Consider the following 25072-nt stretch of genomic DNA (forward strand, 5'->3'; position numbering starts at 1 on the left):
CGTGGGCGGGACCTGCGGGCGTCGGGGCGGGGCCTGCGGGCGTCGGGGCGGGGCCTGCGGGCGTCGTGGGCGCGGCCGTCCCCCCTGGCTCCTCCCGCGTGCCGGCAGGACGGAGGTAGACGCCGACGTTATGACGACGTGCTCCTTCAGACGCTTCCCGGGCTCCAGCGGGTCACGTGAGCCACTTTTCGCGCGAAAACTGGTTGCTGCTGGAGGAGCGAAGAGGATCGCGGCGCTAAGATGGCGGTGAGCGCGCGGGTGCTGGGCGCGCGCTTGGTCCCCGCGGCCCAAACGTCTGCACAGCCTGGGGCGCGGGTGGTGAGGGACTCGTGCCAGGAGCAGGGACAGCGTGCGGGTAGGGGGGTGCTGCGTGCTTCTAGTCCTTGCCCCGCTCTTGCCCTGCTCCCGCCCGCCCGGGATCGGTCCTCCGGACGAGGTAAGGCCCTGGGCTCTGGTTTGGAGCTGATTCCTCTCGGGGTCTGCAAAGCCAGCTGTCCCGGCAGCGCTCAGTCTTCCTGGTGATGCCGCCTCCCCCACTCCAGCCTGGGAGCGCCGGACTCCTGCAGTGGAGGCAGCCGGCCACTGTCATTTATTCATTATGCACATGCTTGTTGGGCGCCCTCTCTGCTTGGCGCAGAGTGTACACAAGATAGACGAGGTCCCGCATCTTCGTGCTTTTTGTCTCTTTGTCTTGTTTTCTGTCTGACCCCCTCCACCAGTCTGTAAGCATCAGACCTCTTACGTTTGCTCTCATATGACAGTGCTTAGCACAGTGGGTGCTCAAATGGGTGGGAATGCATCCTCGGTGATTTGTCGTGGAGAGAACACAGGGTATTTATTGTGTGTGACCAGATGTTTGAAGAAGTGATATTTGAGGTGGTTCCCGTGCGTTGAGAAGCCATTGTCTCAGAGAACTCAGAGGACAGCGTTCTATATAGAGGAAAACAGCATGTGCAAAATCTTGAGTCTGGAAGGGGTTTGGTGTGGTGGACCACACGGTAACTGGTGGGGAGGGCCACCTTATAGAAAGCTAAGTTAGCCTTCACCTTCTGGGTCTTCCCTTGCAGGAATCATCTGAATCCTTTACCATGGCCTCCAGTCCAGCTCAGCGTAGGCGAAGCAATGATGCTCTCACCTCCAGCCCTGGACGAAGCTCCCGACGCACAGATGCTCTGACCTCCAGCCCTGGCCGTGACTTGCCTCCCTTTGAAGATGAGTCTGAGGGGCTGCTAGGTACAGAGGGCCCCATGGAGGAAGAGGAAGAGGATGGAGAGGAACTTATTGGAGATGGCATGGAGAGGTACTTTCATTCAGTGCCTGCATCAACAGATAGTTTTGGAGGGAGTTTGTTGTGTGTCTGCGATCATGCTTTGGGTGCTAGGGAAGTAGACGAATCTGAGCACCTTGCCTTTGAGAGCATCTTGCTTCAGTCTGGGAGGAGACAGGTTCATAGGACCACAATGTAGGTCCATTTAACTTTTTGTATCTAAGACTGCAACCTAAGGCCTGGGTAAGCCCAAACTCCATAAGATGTGCACCTCAAGGGCTGTAAGGGTCCTCTAATCTGGTGGACAACATCAGGAATGCCCCCTGGGAAGCACAGGAAACAGGCAGCTGAGTATTTTTCTGCAATTTCAAAAAAACAGCAAATTTAGGGGGTAGCTAATTAACCATCATTTAGATTCAATTCAGGTATTTATTGTACCTAATCCGTACCAGGCCCTGTATTAGTTACTTTCACGCTTAATTAGTAAACAATAAACATACATTAAAGGTTAAACAATAAACGTATTAAAGGTTACGTGTATTAAAGGCTTAATGCTAAGACAGTAGAGTAAGCTCTGCAAGAGATCAAGGTTAGATTTCTACTGCTGCTTTGCCCCGTATTAACAACCAGGATTTGGTGGGTGCATCAGTGGTAGAATTGTGTGAATGCCCAGGAGCCTCATGAAGAGGCTTTTCTTTCCTTGGACTCGGGGTTTCAGACTTGGCGTGTGTGAGAGGACTATACAGGCCATCCCACACTCCACAGGGAGTGCTCTTGTGAGCCATCCCACGGACTGTGAAGGGTCCCTCTCTGGACCATTCAGATCTTTGCTTTAAGCACTGTGACCCCAGATGATCAGACTGGGTGTGCAGAACATGTCAGACTATGGAAGGAATGAGGCGTTTGGGACAAATCAGCCTGGGACAGGTCCTCATGCACTGTGGAGTTGTTCAGGCAGAGCACCCCTCCCTCATCCTCTACCATCTATTTCTACTTTCTCCTTCCCTTTAGAGAACGAGAGGAGAGGCCCTTTGCAGGGGCTTCTGGATAGAGCTATCTGAGGGCTAGCTGGGCCAAATTAGACTTTGTTTTGTGACTTTTTAAGAAACAAGTTTACTGAGCTATAATTTATATATTGTAAAATTTACCCCTTGGAAGAATATAATTCTAGTGAATTTTAGTCAATTTCCTGAGTTTGGCAGTCATCACCACACTCTCGTTTTAGAATGTTATTGGGCATGTTCATCCCATTTAAGACCCCTTGTGCCTGTTTATAGTTAATCCTGGTTCCCATTATCACTCCTAGGTTGCCAATAACCTATTTTCTGTCTCTTTAGATTTTACCAGTTATGACCATTTCACACAAATGGAATCATAATACCTGACCCTTTGCGACAGGCATCTGGTTTTCAAGGTCCATCCATGTTGTAGCGTGTGTCAGTACTTCATTACTTTTTGTGGCTGAATAATGTTCCTTTTGATGGTGTCATGCAAGGACTCAGCTCCTGCTTCCCACACAAGAACGCAGGATATGGTGAGGCCAGAAAGGAACAACAGAGCCATAGATAGGGGAGTTCACACCACTATATTCTCGCTGGCGGTTGGGTTGGAGACACAGGAAGCAGGAGCCACATGATCCTGCAATCCACCGTCCACTTCTCTGCCGACCAACCAACCAACCCCCTAGCATAGCCACGGCAGGTATATTAGTGGCTAATGGCTAACCGGTAACAGCTGATGGCCACTCAGCCACAGCGGATGGCCATCCAATAACTGAGCCAGCACCTTTCCATGTGAAGCCGAGAGCCTGGAAAGTGCTCTCTGGGACTGTCCCCACATTTGGATAGCCCACATTTTATTTATCCATTATCAGTTGATGGACATTTGGGTCCTTTGCACTTTTTGTCACTTATGAATAATGCTGCTATGAAGCTTTTGTGTAAACATGTGTTTGTAATTCTCTTTGGCAAATACCAAGGGATGGAATTACTGGGTCATATGATAACTGTATGCTTAATCTTCTGAGGAACTGCCAGAATGTTTTCCCAAAGCAGCTTCCCCATTTACATTCATGCCCACGAGCGGTGTCTGAGGGTTATCATTTTTCTACATTCTTGCCAACACCTGTTGTTTTCTGGTTTTTTATAATAGCCATCATAATGGGTATAAGGTGGTGTCTCACTGGGGCTTTGATTTACATTTCTCTGATGCTTAATGTGGAGCATCTTTTCACGTGCTTATTGGACATTTGTATATCTTTGGGGAAATGTCTATTTAGATCATTTCACTTTGTTATTGAATAAGAGTTTTTAAACTTATTCTTGATATAAGTCCTTTATCAGATACGTGACCTGTAAATATTTCCTCTTCAATCTGTGGCTTGTCTTTTTCATTTCTTTAATGACACATTTTGAGGCACAAAAGATTTTAATTTTGATGAAGTCAATTTTCTCAAATCTTTATGGACCAATTAGAATTTCTGTGAGGATATTTCCTGTGACTTGAAGAGTCAGGTACCTTTTTCCTGGGAATTTAAGAATTCAGAAACGGATCAGCCTAGAAGTATATCTGGCTCTGGATTTTGTTTCTGACATGAACAGTGTGGGATTACTGGTCTTGAGAGTGTAGTCTGACAGAGTTTACAGAAAAACAAAAAACACCCAAATAGTAGCAGTTCCTCTGATTACCACTTACCTGAAAAAAAAGGAGACTTCAAGAAGATTGTCTTGGGGAGGCAGTGTGGTATCAGGGAATGAGTTTGCGATTTGTGGTTGTACTGTATTTCGACACCCAGCTCTGCTGAGTGACCAATGGCAAAAGTCATATCATCTCCTAGTGCTCAGTTTCCTCATCGTTTCGATGGAGCAATGATGCCTATCTCCCAGAATTGTAGGGAGGAGAGCAGGGCTTTGCTCTCAGGGGTTCCTTGATAAGGTAATCATTCTTCACATAGCTGATAAATGACATTATGGAAAATGAGTCCTTGGCAGTCTTAGAGGAGCTGAGAGGCTTGAGTGAGTTGGCGAGTGTTGGTTTGGCTGATGTGAATAGAAGACCTTCCCAGCTCTTGAAGGGGTTTTGAGGCGGTATTGTCAGAGAGGGAGAGTTCTTGCACTGTGGGGGAGCTGGGCATGTCTCTGAAAAGCTTTTATGTATGAAGGTTTTGTGGTTCTCCAATTTCTCTTATTGGGTGCTTACAGCTGTGTGGTGAGCTCCCCTTTTTTTATTGTTGAAAAATAAGTAAATAACGTAAAATTTCCTCTCTTAAATACCTTTAAGTGTCCAGTTCATTGGCTTTAAGTACACTCACGTTGTGCGATCATCACCACTGTTTCCAGAATTTTTTCATCTTAACCACACTGAATCATGCATTATTTGTCTTTTTGTGACTGGGGTATTTCACTGAGTACAATGTCCTCAATTCATCCATGTTGTAGCATGTGTCAGACTTTCCTTTCTTTTGGAAACTGGATAGTATTCCATTACGTGGACAGGCCACGCTTGGTTTATCCATGGGAGATCCTTTTCAGCCTTTTGTCTTTCTGGCCTGGAGATTCTTCAGCCAAGGGCTCCCGAGCCTTCTGAAACAGGCCCAGTTCCTGGGTGGCGTTTGGGGTTTTTTGATACTAACATTTGGGGCTCTCTCAGGGACTACCGTCCCATCCCGGGGCTGGACACCTACGAGGCTGATGGACTGGCCCTGGACGATGAGGACGTAGAGGAGCTGACAGCAAGTCAGAGGGAGGCGGCAGAGCGAGCCATGCAGCAGCGTGACCGTGAGGCCGGCCGGGGCCTGGGCCGCATGCGCCGCGGGCTCCTATACGGTAGGTTGAGATGTCTGCACCCCCAAGGGGGCTGTCCTTCTTCCAGAGTCTTGGGGGGCTGGGAAGGCGTGCTGGGGAAAACTTCACTCAAGGATGTCCCTTTTGCTCCAGACAGCGATGAGGACGAGGAGCGTCCTGCCCGAAAGCGCCGCCAAGTGGAGCGGGCCACAGAGGACAGCGAGGAGGACGAGGACATGATTGAGAGCATTGAGAACCTGGAGGACCTCAAGGGCCACTCGGTGCGCGAGTGGGTGAGCATGGCAGGCCCCCGGCTGGAGATACACCACCGCTTCAAGGACTTCCTGCGCACTCATGTGGATGGCCACGGCCACAATGTCTTCAAGGAACGCATCAGCGACATGTGCAAAGGTATGGCTTCTGTACCCCCATTTCTGTTCACCATAGCTCACCTTCCAGAACTCTCCTGTAGAGAGTTACACTTTGGCCCATTAGTGGCACATTTAATGAAGACATGAAATGCAGAAAACATTAAATAACTTACGGTCATGTAGGGACTCAGATCCCGCTCCTCGCACAAGAACGCAGGACATGGTGAGGTCAAAAAAGAACACCCATGGAGCCAAGGATAGGGAGTCATACCACTATATTCTCAATGGCAGCTGGTCAAGACACAAAAGCAAACATCCGCCAGTACCCCAGTGAGGGGTCTTCCTGTACTCCAGTCTCGCTGGAGGCCGGGCGAGACACAGGAAGCAGGATCAACACTATCCGCAGTCTACTTCTCTGCCAACCAACCAACTCCCTAGCGTAGCCACGGCAGTTATATATGGCTAATGGCTAACCGGTAACAGCTGATGGCCAACTAGTCGCAGCTGATGGCCATCTACTACCTGAGCCAGCACCTTTCCACGTGAGGCCAAGAGCCTGGAAACTGCTCTCTGGGACCCTATGCCCACACTTGCCTATTGCTGGATGGAAGTTAGAACCTGGCACCCACAATGTCCATCTTTCAGACAAACACAAGGTGTGATCAAACAATATGGTGAATGTGTAAACTAAAAGAATTATTGCAGTAAAAGACACATTGCCATTAATCCCCCTCAATATATTCCCCCTCGCTTCGAACACACTTAACCCATCCTTCTTGCCATTTTCTGAAGCTGTGCTGGAAGTCCCCTTTCGTGAGTGTCTTTAGTTGCACTATCGTGGCTGCCTCTGTGTCTTGAATCATTTTGACTTTTGGGAAGAACCAGAGGTTGCATGGTGCCAGATCCAATGAATAAGGTGGATGCTGACCATAATGTTTTTATTTGACAGAAATTGCCATATAACAGAAGTAATATGTGATGTGGAACGTTGTCATGATGGAGGATGATTTATGGCACACTTGAAAACACCTCTCAACTGTAACTCACACATGACTAACTATACCAAACAAGTTGAAACTTGTCACACTGTTACTAAGGTTCGATGCACTGCTTCCCGTATTGAAGATCCCTGCCTTTCCGTTGGATGGCACTGCTGTGGCATTCACTGTATTTTGTGGTCACAGTGGAAAGGCTCCGTGTCACACATCGTTTCTGGTATGGCAATTCCTGTGTGTCCTCAGACACATGGTGTGTCCTGATCCACCTTAGTCACCAAATCTGACACCGTTTGATTTCTGGCTCTTTCCCAAAGTCAAAATGACCATGAATGGTGAATGTTTTGAATCGATTCAGGACATCGAAGCAGCCACGACAGTGCAACTAAAGACTTAGGAAAGAGAACTTTCAGAGCTACTTCAGAAAGTGGAAAGAATGATGGAATAAGTGTGTTTGAAGCGAGGTGGCAGTATTTTGGGGGGATTCATGGCAATGTGTCTTTTATAGTAATAATTTTTTTTTAATTAAAACATGTTGCGTCCAGTCAACAAGGGCAGTAAGGAGGCGAGAAGGGGTGGTTTGGTTAAGTTTTTAAGAAAGAAACAAACAGAGACTTAATGCAGTCAAATCTCTCCGAAGGCCAGGGGTCTCTCAGCCTCAGAGGACTGGAGCCCAGAATAAAGCCAACTGGAGGCTTTTATTGACTAGTATAGAAGGGAGCAACAGTGATTTATGGCACGGTCTGTGAGACTCAAACATCCCAAGCCAATTTATCTTAGTCTCTAAACAGCCGAGGTACAAGGTCCCATTATATCTTCCTTAAGGTAAATATCTTAGAGTCAAGCCTCTCAGATATTAGAGATAACTGGTCTTCGTTCTCCTCATTATATTTCTAACTGACAGCTGTGAGGGAAAAGTCAGAGCCAGCAACAGACTTTCCCAAGCAGGGGGAAGGGGAGGCAAGGCCCTTTACCATATTTGTTTAAGGCAACTTATTGGGGGTCCCCACTCGGTTCCGCCTGGCTTAGGTTGTATCTCCCGTGAGATATCTTACCCGTCTTTGGCTGCAAACCATCTTTTGGGGATCAGACAGAGAGACATAAGGTGTAAACACAAGGATGGAACAGAGTCCCAGAAAGGCACAATCTCACAGACTCTTCTTTCCTTAAGGAAAGACATGGAGGGACAGTTGGCTAGGCTGTTGTGCGACTACAAAAACATTCACTGTATTTTTTGATAATAACTTGTACAAAAAGAATTGCAAGTCTGTACTAGGACTCTCTAGCCAACAATACAGGGTGCACATCTGTACCACAGAAGTGGTTTTTGACATGCTTAAAATTTGGCAGGTTTTACGGAAAAATTTGTATTACTACTTTGAACAGAAAGTAGTGGCATATTTTTGTGTGACCGGAATTAATTTTAAAGCGAGGCGTCCAAATCTTGGTTTTCTGCTGTCCCCTCCACTCCCTTTGTCTTCCATTTGTCACAGTTTATTCATGGGTTTCCTTCCTGGACATGGTAGATACTTCAAGTTGCGGCCCTGCTGTACTAGGCACTCTACGATGTCTGACAATTAAGTTCGCGAACTCATCCAAGGTCTTCCAAGTAAAATTTGCCCCACGGGCACTTCCGCATACCCGGTCCTCCTAACTCCTTAAAAACCCTTAACCTAGCCCACCGAGCCAGGTGGATTAGAGGCCTCTCCCAGCTTCGCGATTGGCGGCTTCTCGCTCAACAAACCTCTCCTTACTCCAGACTCGGACATTCTGAGTTTTGGCCTTTTGAAGCACTGGGTACCCAGACTTTGGTTTGGTAACATCACTGTTCTTCTGTCAATAAACAGCTGAGGTATCAGTTCCAGAGTATTTTCCCTTAAACCCCCCTCATGTATGGTTTTGTTAAAAAACAAATTCAACCAAGTAAATGTGAAGCTCTAACTGGCTTTATTAAGCACTTTGTGAATGGGGCAGTCTCCTACGAGGTCTGACAATTAAGTCGCACGCTCATCCTAGAAAAAGTGCTACATACCTCATTGTTGAATATCACTACGGTCACCTTCAAAGCACTCCCCTTGGGAAACAATGTACCGATGCCAGCGCTTAGTCCACCCTTCAAAGCAATTTTGGAACTCTTTCTGGAATAGCCATCAGAGCTGTCGTTGTATTACCCTTGATGTCCTGGATGTCATCAAAATGTTTTCCTTTCAATATTTCCTTTACCTTCGGGTAAAGAAAGAAGTCATTAGGGGCCAGATCAGGTGAGTAGGGAGGGTGTTCCAATACAGTTATTTGTTTACTGGCTAAAACTCCCTCACAGACAGTGCCGTGTGAGCTGGTGCATTGTCGTGATGCAAGAACCATGGATTGTTGGTGAAAAGTTCAGGTCTTTTTCGTCTAACTTTTTCACGTAGCCTTTTCAGCAATTCCAAATAGTAAACTTGGTTAACTACTAGTCCAGTCGGTACAAATTCATAATGAATAATCCCTCTGTATCAAAAAAAGAAAGGTTATCAACAGCATTTTGACTCTTGATTTGGATTGACAGAACTTTTTTGGTTGTGGAGAATTGGCTGACTTCCATTGTGCACTTTGACGCTTTGTTTCAGGGTCGTATTGGTACACCCATGTTTCATCACCAGTGATAGCACAGCCCAAAACATCATCTTGCCTCCAAAAGGTCTTGGCAAACTTCGACTCTCCTTTGCTTTTGTTCATGATGAGCTCTTTCGGGACCATTTTTGCAGTTTTCTCATGCCAAAATATTCAGTTAAGATTTTGCTGTTTCTCTATTGATGTTTCCGTGGTCTGCTATGCTTCTCACGGTCAGCTTACAATTTTGACACACAATTCAATGAATTTTTGCCATGTTTTCATCAGTTCTGCTCGTTACTGGCCACCCTGACACCTCTTCGTCAGTGATGTGTTCTCTCCCCTCAGGAAAACGTTTAGGTCGTTTGTACACTGCTGTTTTCCTTTTGGCGTTATCCCCATAAACTTGGACTAATATGTCCCTGATTTCACTTCCACTCTTGCCAAATTTAACAAGAAATTTAATGTTTGTTCCTTGCTTATTCTTGCGATGGCACACAAAAACCTGCAACAACCATAATGAACGCCACTCATCAAGACATCACCACACATCTACACAAACACAGCTGTGAGGCACTGATATATCAAGGTCATGAAACCTTACTGAGCTGTTTGTACCGTGTCACCAATGTAAACGCACAGTGGCAAGTTTGCAAACTTAATTTGCAGACCTCATACATGTATTATTTTTCTTAATCCCTCCTGCAACTTGTACTCTGTGTGTCATCCCTATTTCACCGATTGGGAAATTGAGGTTCAGAACATGTTACCTAATCTTATAGCTAAAGCAAGGTGGACTTAGAAGTGAGAGGTGAGCTTTGCGGCTTCAAGTCAAGGATTTGGGCGAGCAGGCAGGCTCCCTCCTCACACAGTGAGGCAGAAATTGCCTCCTCTGGCTTGATGCTCGGTCTGCTCCCGCCTGCAGAGAACCGGGAGAGCCTGGTGGTGAACTACGAGGATCTGGCGGCCAGAGAGCATGTCCTGGCATACTTCCTGCCGGAGGCGCCGGCAGAGCTGCTGCAGATCTTTGACGAGGCTGCGCTGGAGGTCGTACTGGCCATGTACCCCAAGTATGACCGCATCGCCAGCCGCATCCACGTGCGCATCTCCCATTTGCCTCTGGTGGAAGAGCTGCGCTCGCTGAGGTGAGGTGGGGGCAAGAGTTGAGTCCTGTGTACACCATGGCTCAGGCGTCATTCCAGAGAGCTTTGATGGGGGGGGAGAGGGTCATGTGACAGACGGCTGCAGCCAAGGAGAGCCCTCAATCATGAGTTTTGGCTTGCACACTGGTGGGGTTTGATGGATCTGGTGGCACTGGGCCCCAGGTTTTTGGGATCTCGTGTAGTACTTAGCTCTCTGGAGGGCGTGGGTGGAGCATCCGAGTTCCCGGCCGCTGATGTGCCCTCGCCTCTCCATAGGCAGCTGCACCTGAACCAGCTGATCCGCACCAGTGGGGTGGTGACCAGCTGCACAGGCGTCTTGCCCCAGCTCAGCATGGTCAAGTACAACTGCAACAAGTGTAGCTTTGTGCTGGGACCCTTCTGTCAGTCCCAGAACCAGGAGGTGAAGCCTGGTTCCTGCCCTGAGTGTCAGTCAGCTGGCCCCTTTGAAGTCAACATGGAAGAGGTGAGTGAGAGCACACAGCACTGACTGCTGGCTGTCCTTCCTGGCTCGGGGATCTCCTGTACACTGGGGCTACCTGAGCTCATAGGAAGTTTGGAAAACCAGCATGGGTAGCTGAGAGAAGCGAGAGGGCATTGTGTATTGGCCATACCCTCGGGCAAACCACATCTGCCTGGCCAGCTTGTTTAGTTTGGCCCACATGGTGTTTTCAAAAATTCAAGCCAGAGGGTGGTAGAAACAAACAACAAAACTGCATTTTTTTTTTAAATTTATTGGGGTGACAATTGTTAGTGAAATTACATAGATTTCAGGTGTACAATTCTGTATTACATCATCTATAAATCCCAGTGCATTAAAAAAAAAAAAAGTTTGTTGGGAACAAAATATTGTCTTATTCTACAAAACATTTCAAACCTAAAAAAAAAAAGTTCAAGCCAGTATTTAAAGTCAGATGATTTTGTTTAATACATTAAAGTTTATGACTTCTCTTAAAACATGGGAAGATCTGGCTAAACAGGACACACTTCTTGCTCAGCTGCACCCTGAGCAAGGCACTTGCTTTCCAGTCCATCACTCGTGGGGTGCCTGAGGTCCCATCGAGACTTGTTCTTGACATATCTAATACCTGCCTCTCTGGCCCTTTGGTTGGGGGCCCCTCTACTATTCTATGCTTCTGAGAAGGACCCTATCCTGAGCCACATTGCCAGAAAATGCCTGGGAGGTTGCTCTTGTGGCATCCCACAGCTAAAAACAGACCTGTTTAAAAGTTCAGGTGTGCCTTGCCTGGTGAGAGACATCTGTGAGACTGGACTTCAGCTGAGCCCATGCCTCTGCCCAGGCTTCCTTGCCCTGTCTAGTTTCCCTCCTTTGCAGATTCCACCTTCACCAAGCAGAGTTTAAGGCTCTGCTTCTAGGGAACTTGAGATAGTAACTAGTAGAGGATTAATAATTTTAACTGACATTTCTGGAGTACTTGCCAGGTGCTAGGTGAAGCACGTAGTCTTCATACGCTACAAAGGCAGGTACCATTACCCTGTTTTGCCAATGAAGAAACTGGCTGGGGTCACTCAGCCGAGAAGTGACTCAAATGATTGAAGTGTACACTTTTTGACCCAGAGTGTACACTTTTAACTGCTATATTTTAACTGCTACTTTTAACTGTATGTGGTATCTTTTCTAGACGGTAAGTGAAATAATGAACATTCAATTGCATGGCACAATGTTGGCATGTGGTAGTTGGCAATCAGCCCATGCTAATGTAATTTGTCACTTCTTGGACATCAATTTCAGTGCTCTATATATATGACTTAATCCTCACTGTGAGGCAGCAGTTGGCAGCATGAGTATGCCTATTCTGCAGAGAAGGCACAGAGCCAGTCACTTGGCCCAAGATCACACAGTGTAAGCCACAAAGCCAGGATCTGAACCGAGGCAGCCTGACCCCAGCAGGCTCAGCCATGTAGCTGGTGACAGGTGCTTGACTGTCCAACAGTAAGGAGGCATCCAGAGGGGTGGTGACAGGAGCAGGGACCATCCACTGATATGTCGGTCATAGTGGGTTTACTTCTTGCCGTCTTTGGCTCTCTGTTTCCTAGTCAGTAGATAACAACACTGCTTGCTCTCCTTCGCGGGGCCATGGTCAAGGTCAGGTGACATAATTCCATGCTTGGAGGAGTGTGAAGTCTGCCACACAGGGACAGGCCCCATGACCATTTCTTTGTCCCTCGCAGACCATCTATCAGAACTACCAGCGTATCCGCATTCAAGAGAGTCCTGGCAAAGTGGCGGCTGGCCGGCTGCCCCGCTCCAAGGATGCTATTCTCCTCGCTGATCTGGTGGACAGCTGCAAGCCAGGAGATGAGATTGTACGTGGCCAGGAGTGGGCTGGGAGGGAGCTGAGTTGCTAAGGAAATTTGTGTGAGCATTTGTGGCAGGGCGGTGGGGAGAGGGGGATCCATGGCACCCAGGGCATTGGCTGAGGTGAGTTCTTGAGTCGCTCTTTGGACTGAACTAGACAACTAGAACACTGGATTGAGGCCTGATTTACTTTGGTTTTGCTGAGTTTCTCGTTTTGTTGTATGTGGCATGGAGGACTTGGAGGAGAAGCAACTGGGTAAAGCCAGGTGTGGGGGCGGGCCCGGCTCCCACTTTGACCCCAGGGCTGGCCCACCTGACCACATGGTCTCCCCTCTCCCCAGGAGCTGACTGGCATCTACCACAACAACTACGACGGCTCCCTTAACACTGCTAATGGCTTCCCTGTCTTTGCCACGGTCATTTTGGCCAACCATGTGGCCAAGAAGGACAACAAGGTTGCTGTGGGGGAACTGACTGACGAAGATGTGAAGATGATCACCAGCCTCTCCAAGGACCAGCAGATTGGGGAGAAGGCAGGTGGAAGCCCTGTGGGGCTGCTGCTACACTCTGCGAGGAGTCCGGGGGCTCACTGGGGGAGTTGTGGGCACCCGGGGCTCGCTGCCAAAGCCTTAGCTACTTCTCCAGGCTGCCCTGGAATCTCAGTCTTGATTCCCAGATGTTGGAGACTGAGGTTCCCTTATTATACTTCCCAGCGCAGCTCAGTAAACTTGCCTTGATGGGGGGCCCCATGCTACAAAGGAAGAGCATAAACTTTGGCACTGGGAATGGGCCTCTGAGCCTGTGTCCCCACCTGGTTAGGACAGGGTTGTGAGGATTCATCAGATCATGTGGAGTCTAAGCTTGAAGTTGAAACGGAGGCAGAGCAGCAAGCATAACTCATCTCGTGTGGGTGTCCCCTGGTATTAGACTCCTACCCACACACAGTGTTCTCCAGGAGTGCTATCCCAATATGGTTTCGGTTTTTTTATGTAGACATTTTTACTGAAGGTTGGGGAGAAGGGGATTGACATTGCAGATACACAAATAACAAATAGTATTTTAAATTTCTGTTCATACAAGTCCTCTGCTATTTCACCTACTTAGGCGCCACCCGGCTGCCAGGTCGTAAGTGTTCTCTAGCTCACAGTTCTCTTCATTTTCTTCCCTTTCTTCCTTGCTCTGCCTCAGCTGTCTACTTCCTGTTCAGTTTTTAATGTAGAACAGTTTGGCTCTCTCTTTGACCTCTGCTCTTCTGCTCCTAAAGAGCCAGGCTCTCAGTTTAGGTGAACCAGTTCAGGTTCCAGTGGCTTGTTTACTAAATGGGATCCTTCCGTTTGTGGTCTGTAAACCCCTGCGGGCAGGGCAAGTCTGATGCACTCACATCTGCCTGGGCCGCCTTCGTCTGTCAAGATTTGGGGTACCCACAGGAATCGCAGGTGTTTCGCCAGCCTTGGAAGGACAAGAACTTCAGTTCTGCGAACATACTTAGTCCTTGAATACCTTTTAGGGCCACTTTCTGGGATCCTGGTGGGAAGCCAGAAACGGTCCTTGCCCTCATGGGTCTCATTTTATCAGGGATTGAATTTTTGCCTAACCCTTAGTATGATCAGATGAACTGTCCCCATGTAAGAATGAGATGATGATAGTATCTACTTGCAGAGTTGTTATAAAGATTAAACAGATAAGTATTAGGTTGGTGCAAAAGTAATTGCAGTTTAAAATGTTAAAAATTGCAAAAACCGCAATTATTTTTGCACCAACCTCATGTGAAGTGCTAGCTGTGGAGTGCTCAGCAGCTATATGTTACTATTACAGGCAGAAAAGTTACACTATACAGAAACGAACACTATACAGAAACGAGTGGAGGTGCAAGGATTGCATGTTTGAAAAGCATAATGGACCAGTGGGATGATAAACATAGCTTTGGGCCAAGCACCTTAGAAATTCCCGTGCTTTCCTGCTCACAATAACCACACAGGTGTGTGGGCGTGCATTCTGAGGGGTGACAGGGCAGTGCATGCAGAGCATTAAGAGCATGAGTTTCGGATGAGGAGGGTTCAGTGAAATAATTTATGGGAAGTGCTGTGATATTCCCTGGCAGGCCTGGGTTTGATATTATCCTTGTTACCAGCTGTTAAATTGGCCTATTTCCAGGAATAACTGGGTCAGAAACAGCACAGTGGGCAGCATAGGCATTACCACAGTTGCCCCTTACCCTTGAGCCCCACAGGGAGGCCCACCTGCATGCACGGGTGCTTTGCAGGAGGGAAACTAAGCCTGGGAACCTGCCGCTCACAGCAAGGAGGATGCAGGCCACTGCTTGTGGTCCTGGAGGGAGATGTGACTTCACCCTACAGGGGTGCCTGCTGCAAAAACAGTTCTGAGAAGTGGTCTGGTTAAAGAGGTCAGGGACAGGCAGCCTTGGCGCACCCGCATAATATGTGGGAGGATGGGAGATCTGGGGCCGTGTCTCCCAACATTAACATTCCTAGTGCAGATGAGGGTTTAATAAAAGACTTACGCGTACCGAGCAGTGAGCATGCACGTGGCACTGCCTAGGTAATTTCCAGATAATAAGAATGACCCTATAATCTGCGTGTCATCTTTGTCCATTTGATTGAATAAACTGAGACACAAGGGTTAAGTAAGTCTCCTGGATTTCTACCCACATAGTCTGGCTTCAGTCTTCATGATTGCATTTTACTCCCTCCATACGGTTACCAGAGTTTGGGAGGGTGCATATGTGGGTATTTGGTTATTGTGCATTCCACGGCTACCCTAGCACAAATACCCACATTTTAAAACTTTATTACAGACATTTTCAGACATACATGTGGAATGGTATAGCGAACCCCTGTACATCCCTCCCTCAGCTTCACCAGGTGTCAGTCTGGCCAGGCTTGTTAACTATTTGCACCCACTCCCCCTCAAGTATTTCCAAGCAAATGCCAGATGTAGCATTTCATCTCTAATTATTAGTATGTGTCTCTGAAAAACTCTTTATTAAAACCTAACCACAATACCACTGTCACACTTTAAATAATTAGCAGTTCCTGTATATCAGCTATTTTCACTGATTATCTGTTTTCTTTTTTAAAAAACAGTTTCTTGGAATCAGTATCCCAGTAAGGTCCACACATTGGAATTGGTTGATCTGTTCCTTAAGTCTTATCATCTTTGAGTCTCCTCTTCATCTCTTTTTTTCTTGCAGTTTTTAAAGAACAGAAGAAACTGGGTTGATTGTCTTGTTGTGTTTTCCATGGTCTAGATGATGCAGATTATGTCTTTGTTGAACATAACACCCGTTGCCTGCTTTCTGTAAATTGGCAGTCAGAGGCTTACTCAGACTTGCTTTGAATATTTTTTTCTTTTTTGGGTGGGGACCATAGCAAGATTCCTACAGAGGCAGACTTCCATTCTGAGGCACAGCACGTCAGTGATGTTAGCAGCCACTGATAGTTCTTGACTAAATCTATCCATTCATTAGTTAATTCAAAATTCTTCGTTTATTTGCTGTAATACTTCTACATAGTGAAACTGCTGTTTGTCATTAACTATATTGAGTACACCTAGGTGGAACTCCTGTATGAAAAGCAGGATAATGTTTGATTATTTCCCTTTATTTACTAGTTTTCAAAATAATGAATTGGTTCAAAATGATGAATGGTTTACTTTGTGAGGTGACCACTGAGTGTCATTACAAGGTAGTAGGTTTTAATGTCATTGAGGTTTTGGCATTGAAGCTCTTGTATATTTTCTGCTTCAGGCCTGGAATCAGCTATTTCTCCAAACAGCCCTCTGGGGAGTATTGTTTCTTTTCAGTGAGAAATAGGATTTGGAGACATCAGCCTCTAGGCCAAGCACTAGACCTGGACCACTGTGAGCCACTTATACTAACAGTGCTAACAGCGCCTGCTTGGGCTGAATTTTGCAGTAAATTTTAGGGCCCACAAAAGAACCAGCAAAGGTAATGTTGTGGAAACAGACCTCCACTCCTAACTCACTGCGTAAAATAGTGTCAAGAGGCATTTCTGCCACAGCACCAGTGGTACAAGCAGATCCAGAAGGACCAGAAAGACCTACCGGCCACATTGCCCTGGCTGTGATGCAGTGGCATTACATAGAATAGACTGCTGACTCCCATCCCCATCTCCAGTTCCCAGAATTAGGTTTCACCCATCTTCACACTTCCAGGAAAGCCAGAGGGAACATCTTTTCTGCCTGGCTGATGGCAGAGGCAGGACAGCTGGATCCAACCCTATGAAGGTGGGTCTCCCTCAGCACTTCAGTGCTGATATCCCTTTTTCAGAGACCCTCCCCCTGGGCCTGGTGCTTCCTGAGCCGCTAGGTCTGACTTATGAGGATGCAGTGCTTGTGCAGAGGGTGGAAAGGTTGAGAATAGGGAAGGCACAACCATGCCACGGGTGGGGGTGGAAGCTGACTTCACCAGCAAGACATGTCTCTGATGTCTCTAGTTTCATCTTTAAAATTTCAGCAGATTTTGTATTCTCTTTCTCTTCCCACTCCCTCCCTGTCTCTCTCTCCCCTTCCTTCTCCCTCCCCCCAGCTCCACAGAAATGGAGAATGTTTCAGTGAATCTCCAGTTAAAATGACCTGACTTCCTGGTGACCATGTCTCCCAGATAGTCTGTATTTTTTTATTTATTGGGGTGACATGGGTTAAGATTGTTAAAGCTTCAAATGTACAATTCTGTAATACGTCATCTGTATATTCATCGTGTGCTCATCACCCAAAGTTTAGTCTTTCATCACCATATATTTGACCCTTCTTACCCTCTTCAACTTCTCCCTGTTCCCCTTCCCCTCTGCTAACCACCATGCTGTTGTCTGTCAGTGAGTCTTTGTTCATTTGTTGCTTTCTGTTTTATATCCTATATATATGAGGGATATCTTTATTGTCCTTTTCCGCTTTTCTCTCCAACTTGTTTTGTTTAGCATGATACTCAAGATCGATTTTCATCACAAATGGTGATAGTTCATCTTTTCTTACGGATGAGTAGTACTCCATTGTGTATATGTACCACCTCTTCATCCATTCATTTGTTGAAGAACACTTGGGTTGCCAGACGCTCTGTGTTTATCATATTTCTCCATCGTAGTCCAGCCAGGAGCCAGACACTAGTATAAACGCCTCACTTAGAGCACACATACTCCTGTAAATTGGGTAATGTCGCCTCTTTTCCATTTAAGGAAACTGAGGTTCAGGCGCGCCACAGCTTATGTGAGGGGTCTTCAGACCCCTGTCAGAACAGGGTCTTTGCTCTTGGTATGAAACCTTAGGGTAGTCCTTTCTGAACTAGGACAACAAAGGTGTCGAACTAAAGTTTTTTAAGGTCTAAAGTTCTGTGATTCTCAGAAAGAGCCAACTAATGACAAGGCCCAGAGTCAGGGCAGGGCTTAGTGCCAGGGCCTGGTGGAATTGCAGGGCTCTGGGATGGGTGTTTGAGGGCTGGAGCCATCACTATCCTCTGAGACTGGAATATGTGGGTGATACGCTATGGGTATCAGGCTGACCTAGACTTTGGAGAGCAGAAGTCCCATTCCCCTGGCTCTCTCCCTCCCTTCCTCAGATCTTTGCCAGTATTGCTCCCTCCATCTACGGGCACGAAGACATCAAGAGAGGCCTGGCACTGGCTCTGTTTGGAGGCGAGCCCAAAAACCCAGGTAAGCATCCTCTGTAGGGAATTCAGTAGAAGACAGGTTCTAGGTGTCAGACAAGGCAGGACCCTGAAGCATGGGTGTCTGGGGAGAGAGCATGTTAATAGGTGGCTAGGCCATGTGCGACTTGGTCCGTAGGGAGAGCACATGGGAGTGGTGTCCTGGGTGTCCAGTTGTCCGTAGCTCCACCACTGCCTTCCTGTGATTTGAGCTAATTTGTCTTTGCTTCTCTTTAAAAATTTTCATCTTTTAAAAAGTTAAGTTTATCTCTGAAAGGAACATACAAATGTTTTTATATTATATCCTCTTAAATTGTTAGAAGTCACAGGAAGGCCAAAGTCACTATTGCCCACCCTTTCTAATCCTAGTTCCCCCCTTGTCGGTCACCCCTCTGATCAGTATGGTATGTGCACTCCCAGACCTTTGTGTGGCCATTCATAGACTTACACACAGACTTAGAAAACACGGGATTTCACAACACATGCATGTTTCTGTTTAGTTTCCTATAATGTGTGTATAAGTGACTGCATAAAATATGCAGCCTGCTTTTCCTCACTCAGTAACATCTCTTTGGTATCTTGGCATTAGTGCATAATAGAGCAAGTTCATTCTTTTAAGTTACTGTATTATGGTCCATATAGCATAGTGTAATTCATAGTGTAATTCAGGTTGGAGAATATTTCAGTTGCTTCCAATTTTTTACATTTACAGACAACATTGTTATACACTTTCTTATACACGCATTTCTCTGGGTTCAGTGCTCAGAAGTGGGATTGCTGGTCCTAGGGTATTGCAGTCCTTTCTGGAGATAATATTCCTTTGCCGTTCATAATAGGCTGAGGAGTTGGAGGTGAGCCCTGTACCCCTCATGTGCCTCTCATCGCCACTCCCGCTGTTCCTACCCTTCCCTCCTCCAGGGGGCAAACATAAGGTACGAGGTGACATCAACGTGCTCTTGTGTGGAGATCCTGGCACAGCCAAGTCTCAGTTCCTCAAATACATTGAGAAAGTGTCTAGCCGTGCCATTTTCACCACCGGCCAGGGGGCTTCAGCTGTGGGCCTTACGGCATATGTCCAGCGGCACCCTGTCAGCCGAGAGTGGACCTTGGAAGCTGGAGCCCTGGTTCTGGCTGACCGAGGAGTGTGTCTCATCGATGAATTTGACAAGGTGGGTCCTGGATCATGTAGGTGATGGGATTCAGGGTGTGTTGGCTTAACCCTCAGTGGGGGACAAGTGTTATTGGGGCATGTTGGTGAGAATAAAGCATTTGACTCTTGCAGATGAATGACCAGGACAGAACCAGCATCCATGAGGCTATGGAGCAGCAGAGTATCTCCATCTCGAAGGCTGGCATTGTCACCTCCCTGCAGGCTCGCTGCACTGTCATTGCTGCTGCCAACCCCATAGGTACACCAGGCATGATAGCCAGTGGGGCTCAGCACCTGCCAAAGGGGACAAGACCCAAAGAGACCCTGCCTTCAGGAATCCGGAATCCATAGCACCCTCATCCAGTCACAGATCTGAGTTAGGAATTAAGCAACAGAAAAGGGATTCTTTCCTGCATGTCCTGCCAGAGCAGGAAGTGGGGACCCTGGGTTTTTGTTGAGCCATGTTCTCAGAACCACCCATGTCCATTCTTCTCAGAAGACCTGGGAGAAGAATCTAGTGTGTTGTGTAAGTGGGAGTGGAGTTTCTTGTTGGTCCCAGCCTGCAAGTGCTTAGAGCCCAGGCACCCGCACCTGTCTGGCTCTTCCTGTTGGGACACAGGTGTGTTTTGTGTCTCAAGGCTGTTTCGGGCCATTGATTGGGGAAAGCCGTTTTCTGTGTCTTGTTTGGAATGTCTGACAGCAGGTGCTGAGCCTCCGTCCTCTTCTGGTTCCTCTACCAAAGACCTCTTCCCCTTCTGTCACTGAAGTAACTTGGGGTTGGAGAGAACTTTGTGTTTAGGAAGAAGAGAGGATATGGGGAGCATGAGCGCTGATGGAGAAGTGCCTTTGTGTTACAGGGGGCCGCTATGACCCCTCACTGACCTTCTCAGAAAATGTGGATCTCACGGAGCCCATCATTTCCCGCTTCGACATCCTGTGTGTGGTGAGGGACACAGTGGACCCAGTCCAGGTACATATCCACACATCTCGGGTTCCATGCAGTTCCATCCCCTTCACTGGGGATCTCAAGTGAAGCTTGGGTTCGGTGGTGTGCCAGGCACAGGGAAAGGGGGTACCACGTAAACCATGGTGTGTTTTCCATTGTTCTCGTGTCCAGAAGTCATCCTTGATATTTCTTTCCTTCACTGCCCATCCCCTTCCCAGCCGCCCACCCAACACAGTTAACACAGTCCGCAATCTGCTACCAAGTTTTGTTGGTCCTACTGCCTCAGTCTATCCCCTTCTCGCTGTTCCTCTGCTAAAACTCGAGTCTCTGTTTCTCTTGCTCTGACTGAAGTACTGCAGTGTCTGGTGGTTGTTCCCTGGCTTCCACTCGTGCCCATTTAGACTGCAGTTAGATGCCAGCCTATCTTTTGAAAGCATAAGTTGGATCATGCTTTTCCTTCTTAAGAACCTGCTAGCAGTTTTCCCTGTAACTATGAGAGCATCCACCATTCTTGCTCTGGCTGCCAGCCCTGTGAGATCTCTGTGCCTGAGTTTCCTGCTGCCCTCACTTCACACCTTAAAGATGCCAGGGCTTTGAACTTGCTCTCCCCTTCCTGCAATGCTGCTCTCCTGGATAGTCAGATAACAGAGCTGCTCTGGAAGCCTTAGCTGGAGGAGTCTCCTCAGGCACTCACCCATTACCCTATTTCTCTTAGCACCTGTTACTTTCTATAGTTAATTTAAAAAACTGTGTCTCCTCTCCCCTCACTAGGAGATGAGCTCCGTGAGGGCTCAGTCAGGTTTACCAGTGGACCCTGGCACCTGTAGCTGCCTGGCACATAGTAGGCATACAATATGAGTGTTGAGAAAACATCCGTTTCAAGCATATCAACTTGTACTTCTTCCAGCTAGCTGACTTCCTCCCAGCCAGGCCATGAGACTCCCCCTGCTACCTGTCCTCTTCCATCTTGTCTTAGGATGAGATGCTGGCCCGTTTTGTGGTCGGCAGCCACGTAAGACACCACCCCAGCAACAAGGAGGAGGGAGGGCTGGGCGGCACCCCAGAGCCCGCCATGCCCAACACATATGGCGTGGAGCCCCTGCCGCAGGAAGTCTTGAAGAAGTACGTCATCTATGCCAAGGAGAAGGTCCACCCAAAGCTCAACCAGATGGACCAGGACAAGGTGGCCAAGATGTACAGCGACCTGAGGAAAGAATCCATGGTGCGGGCCCGGGGAGCCAGAGGGTGGGGTGGAAAGTAGGCAACAGCTTTCTCATTTATGCAGTGTGTTAATCCAAAGAGTGATAAAGCAGGAAGGCCTTAAAAAAAAAAAAATTAACATCCCTTACATCTTAAAGTATTTTTAGACAACACTTGAATACGCACGCATTTGTCTAGATAGAGGGCCAAGGTGTTTTGATGGCCACTGATTAAGGTCCATGTTGACTTTGCATAAATCTCACCCAAATGAACATGTGCTCTGAACTAGTTTCAGTTCTTTCACGGTGGAATGAAGGCAGCTTACAAGCAATTGGAATGTAGAATTCTTTTAGATTATCTGTCTCACGCACCTAAGCAAGACAGCGACTTTTTCCTTTTTTTTTTTAAACCTTTTCATCAAGTCTTTTCAGAACATTTCAGTTTACATAGAAACAGCAGCTTTATTTTCTCATTTATTTTGCACTGGATTATGCAGTACTTAGTACATGACAGTAACTAGGACATCTGGCCACAAGTATAATGGACTCTGGGATGTATGTAAGTGAATTGGTGGGATCAGCATGTGCCCGCGTAATAGTGGTATGCCATAGCATAGCACTCACCGGGCACTGCTGCACTTCAAAAACAAGTGGGAAGTGTGAGCTCACTCGCTTGCTGTTTTGAGCACTAATGCCATAGTGGTTAGAGGGGCCTGGTGGGTTGGGGCTGCTACCACTACCACTGTCGATTTTCCTTGCCTCTCTCCTGCCTGAGAAGAATGATGCTGTCCTCTCCAGGCAACAGGCAGCATACCCATCACGGTGCGGCACATCGAGTCCATGATCCGCATGGCAGAGGCCCACGCGCGCATCCACCTGCGGGACTACGTGATAGAGGACGATGTCAACATGGCCATCCGTGTGATGCTGGAGAGCTTCATTGACACACAGAAGTTCAGCGTCATGCGCAGCATGCGGAAGGTGGGTATAAGCTGAGGCGGGCGCACAGGAGGCCACGTGTGTATCTCGCGCTGGCCGAGGTGCTGGGCTGTGCCCTGCTCTCTGGCTGCAGAAGCTCCCGGATTTGGCTGCTCTCGCCAGTGGTGAAGATTGCATGGCAGGATTGGGACTGGTCATCCTATAGTGTCTTTGAGGGTCCTGGTAGAGAGGAATGGTGACTTTTGTTCTTTTCTCATGCAGACCTTTGCCCGCTACCTTTCATTCCGGCGTGATAACAATGAGCTGTTACTCTTCATACTGAAGCAGTTAGTGGCAGAGCAAGTGACATATCAACGTAACCGCTTTGGGGCCCAGCAGGATACTATTGAAGTGCCTGAGAAGGACTTGGTGGACAAGGTATGGGCATGGGTGGGAGGGCAGGCTTGGCTGCCTGGGGAGCTGTCAGTCATCTTTGGGGCAAACAGTCCTTGCTCTGTCAGTGAGGGTGTCAGCCTTGGGTAAGAGCCATTTGTTGAGTGTTTTTAATGTCCTGAGCACTGTTCCGTGCACTTATAATCTTGACAGCGGCCAAAAAGGGTGAGTCCTGTAAGTCCTGTAAGTTAAGTACTGTCATCCCATCCTACAGAGGAGACGGCACAGAGCCACCGAATAGCTCGCATGAGCTCACAAGCAGTTAGCAGAGCTCAGATGGCAAGCTCCTGACCCTGATACACCCAGCCTCTGTCCTGGTTGACTTAAGGAGATGGCAGCCCTGCCTGGCGTGTGGGGAATAGGCCTTGGAAAGATCACTGCACCGAAGACGTGGTGGACTTGGGCGTTCCAGAGCCCATTCTCTCTCACGTGATGGTTTCTCCTTCTAGGCCCGTCAGATCAACATCCACAACCTCTCCGCCTTTTACGACAGTGAGCTCTTTCGGATGAACAAGTTCAGCCATGACCTGAAGCGAAAGATGATCCTTCAGCAGTTCTGAGCCTCCACAGCAGCTGCCTGATTGTGGCTGGGAAGTCGGTTCTTAGGCTCGCTTCACCCACTTCTCTTCAGAGACACGAAACCAAACCATCATGGGACACAGAGTGTGGTCCAGGTTCAGGACTGGCAGCTGAACCATCTGGCTTCCCCCAGTCTGCTGGGCTCAGGCTATGGCTGGGAATGGTGGTAATTATTTCTTAGGCTCCCTTTCTGCTGCTTTCACTATCTTGGGTGGGCGTGTTTTGCCACTGTTTATTTTTCAACCGCTTGGTAACCCACCTTTTCCATGAGGTCTGCCTCCACTTTGTCCTGGATCAAGTCCTATGTGCAAGATACTCAGTCACTCTAGGTGACTGAACATAGAAGGGTATTACAAGAACTGTTGCTTGGCGTGAGTTCTATGTCCTAGCTGCTTCGGCCACTTTGTCTGAAGAGCAAGATCAAGTTATTGGTAGTTTTCTCTAAACTCTGTCCTGCAGGTTTCTCTGGGCTTCTGAGTGGAGAAACCTTGTGGGCAGAAGAACGCACAATCCCTCTACCCTCTGTAATGACACAAGTTGGTTTCCTGCAGGAGGAAAGGTCTGAGGGGTTGATATGGTAATGAGGACTACCTGTCACCATTGCTGTGTTAATCTGTTTTCTCCTACCTACCCATTTTCCCATTGTTTGTACATTCCACTTCTGTTTGTGTAGTTTAAATTTTAATAAAATTAAATAAAATCTAAATACTGGTACTTTTGGTCTCCGTTCTGTCTTAATATCATGACGTACGCAGGCTTTCCTGGACTTCCTTGAAGGCTCTTTACAGCTTCGGCCTTTAGTGTTCTGAAAGAGGTAAATGAGGCTAGAAGAGCTGTTTTGTTTGTGGATGTGAAGGAAGACAAAACGGTGTGTCTCTCCCTGGGGAACTCACTTGGCAGTTGTTGCCTATATGATCCCTGTGGAATCCATGGGAACCATAGAACAGGCTTGTACACCATCTTGGTAACCTGGCCTTGTCTCTCATTGGAGCAACATTGTTCATCTCTCTAGCGTGGCCATCCAGTCTCTACCTGAAATGACAAGCTCTGATCAGCTGCCCTATGGATAGGTGGACACCTACAATTTTTAGTAAGTGTTTTTCATGTGAGATTTCCTTACAAATTAGAGGTTCCCACGACCCCTCCTCAAGTTTGATAATTTGCTATAAAGGTTCACAGAATTCAGGAAACAGTTTACTTATTTATTTACTTCAAAGTATACAAGTGAAGACAGAAAAGAGGCCACAGGTTAAACCTGACAAGGTCAGGAGATTGAACATTCCCACCTAAGATGGCGTGAATGTAAAAAAGTTTCATAACTAAGGTGGGCCTTGGCAGGAAGTTACATCTTTAGCCTGAACCTTCCTTCACAAAGTCAATCTTCACTTGAAGTGAGCCTATCCATTGTCTTTGCACCTATGATGACATCCTTGGAATGTCAGTAATCCCTTTTTCTCAACCAGAGCAGGAAAGTACAGAATCCCTCATTATTGTTTTTGTCCCTTGACTAACATCTCTATGAACTATTAACTATCTTGCACCCACCTATGTGAAAGAAGTACCTGAATCTCCGATTTACTTTTATCCAATTCCACAGATTTCCCCGCTTTGCTTTCTCCCACCCCCTTAATTTACCACTATGGATTTCTTTTTCTTTTTGGCT

At 47.4% G+C, this 25072-nt stretch overlaps 1 protein-coding gene across 2 annotated transcripts; it reads left to right on the top strand.

Moving 5' to 3' along the window:
* Window positions 1-37: 37 nt before the first annotated feature.
* Window positions 38-24123, top strand: MCM2 (minichromosome maintenance complex component 2). 2 transcript variants are annotated; one of them, XM_081078901.1, is made up of 16 exons: window positions 38-246; window positions 1068-1300; window positions 4916-5091; window positions 5203-5460; window positions 9933-10152; window positions 10426-10633; window positions 12361-12495; window positions 12829-13020; window positions 18078-18171; window positions 19083-19333; window positions 19447-19573; window positions 20172-20284; window positions 21237-21482; window positions 22258-22440; window positions 22660-22815; window positions 23280-24123. In XM_081078901.1, the coding sequence occupies exons 1-16, from the start codon at window positions 241-243 to the stop codon at window positions 23388-23390; spliced, it is 2709 nt and encodes a 902-aa protein (XP_080935027.1). In that variant the 5' UTR covers window positions 38-240; the 3' UTR covers window positions 23391-24123. The 2 variants fall into 2 exon arrangements, with proteins under 2 accessions (XP_080935027.1, XP_080935028.1); XM_081078902.1 differs by having other exon boundaries at window positions 223-436.
* The last annotated feature ends 949 nt before the right edge of the window (window positions 24124-25072 follow it).

The sequence above is a fragment of the Rhinolophus hipposideros genome (assembly GCF_964194185.1).
Source record: "Rhinolophus hipposideros genome assembly, chromosome: 17".
In the NCBI taxonomy this organism is placed as follows: Eukaryota; Metazoa; Chordata; class Mammalia; order Chiroptera; family Rhinolophidae; genus Rhinolophus; species Rhinolophus hipposideros.

Bases quoted from the DNA above. Each gene is read 5' to 3' on its own strand.
- MCM2 (XM_081078901.1), top strand. The intron at 5,092-5,202 runs GTAGGTTGAGAT...CTTTTGCTCCAG, and splicing joins GCGCCGCGGGCTCCTATACG to ACAGCGATGAGGACGAGGAG. The intron at 20,285-21,236 runs GTACATATCCAC...ATCTTGTCTTAG, and splicing joins ACACAGTGGACCCAGTCCAG to GATGAGATGCTGGCCCGTTT.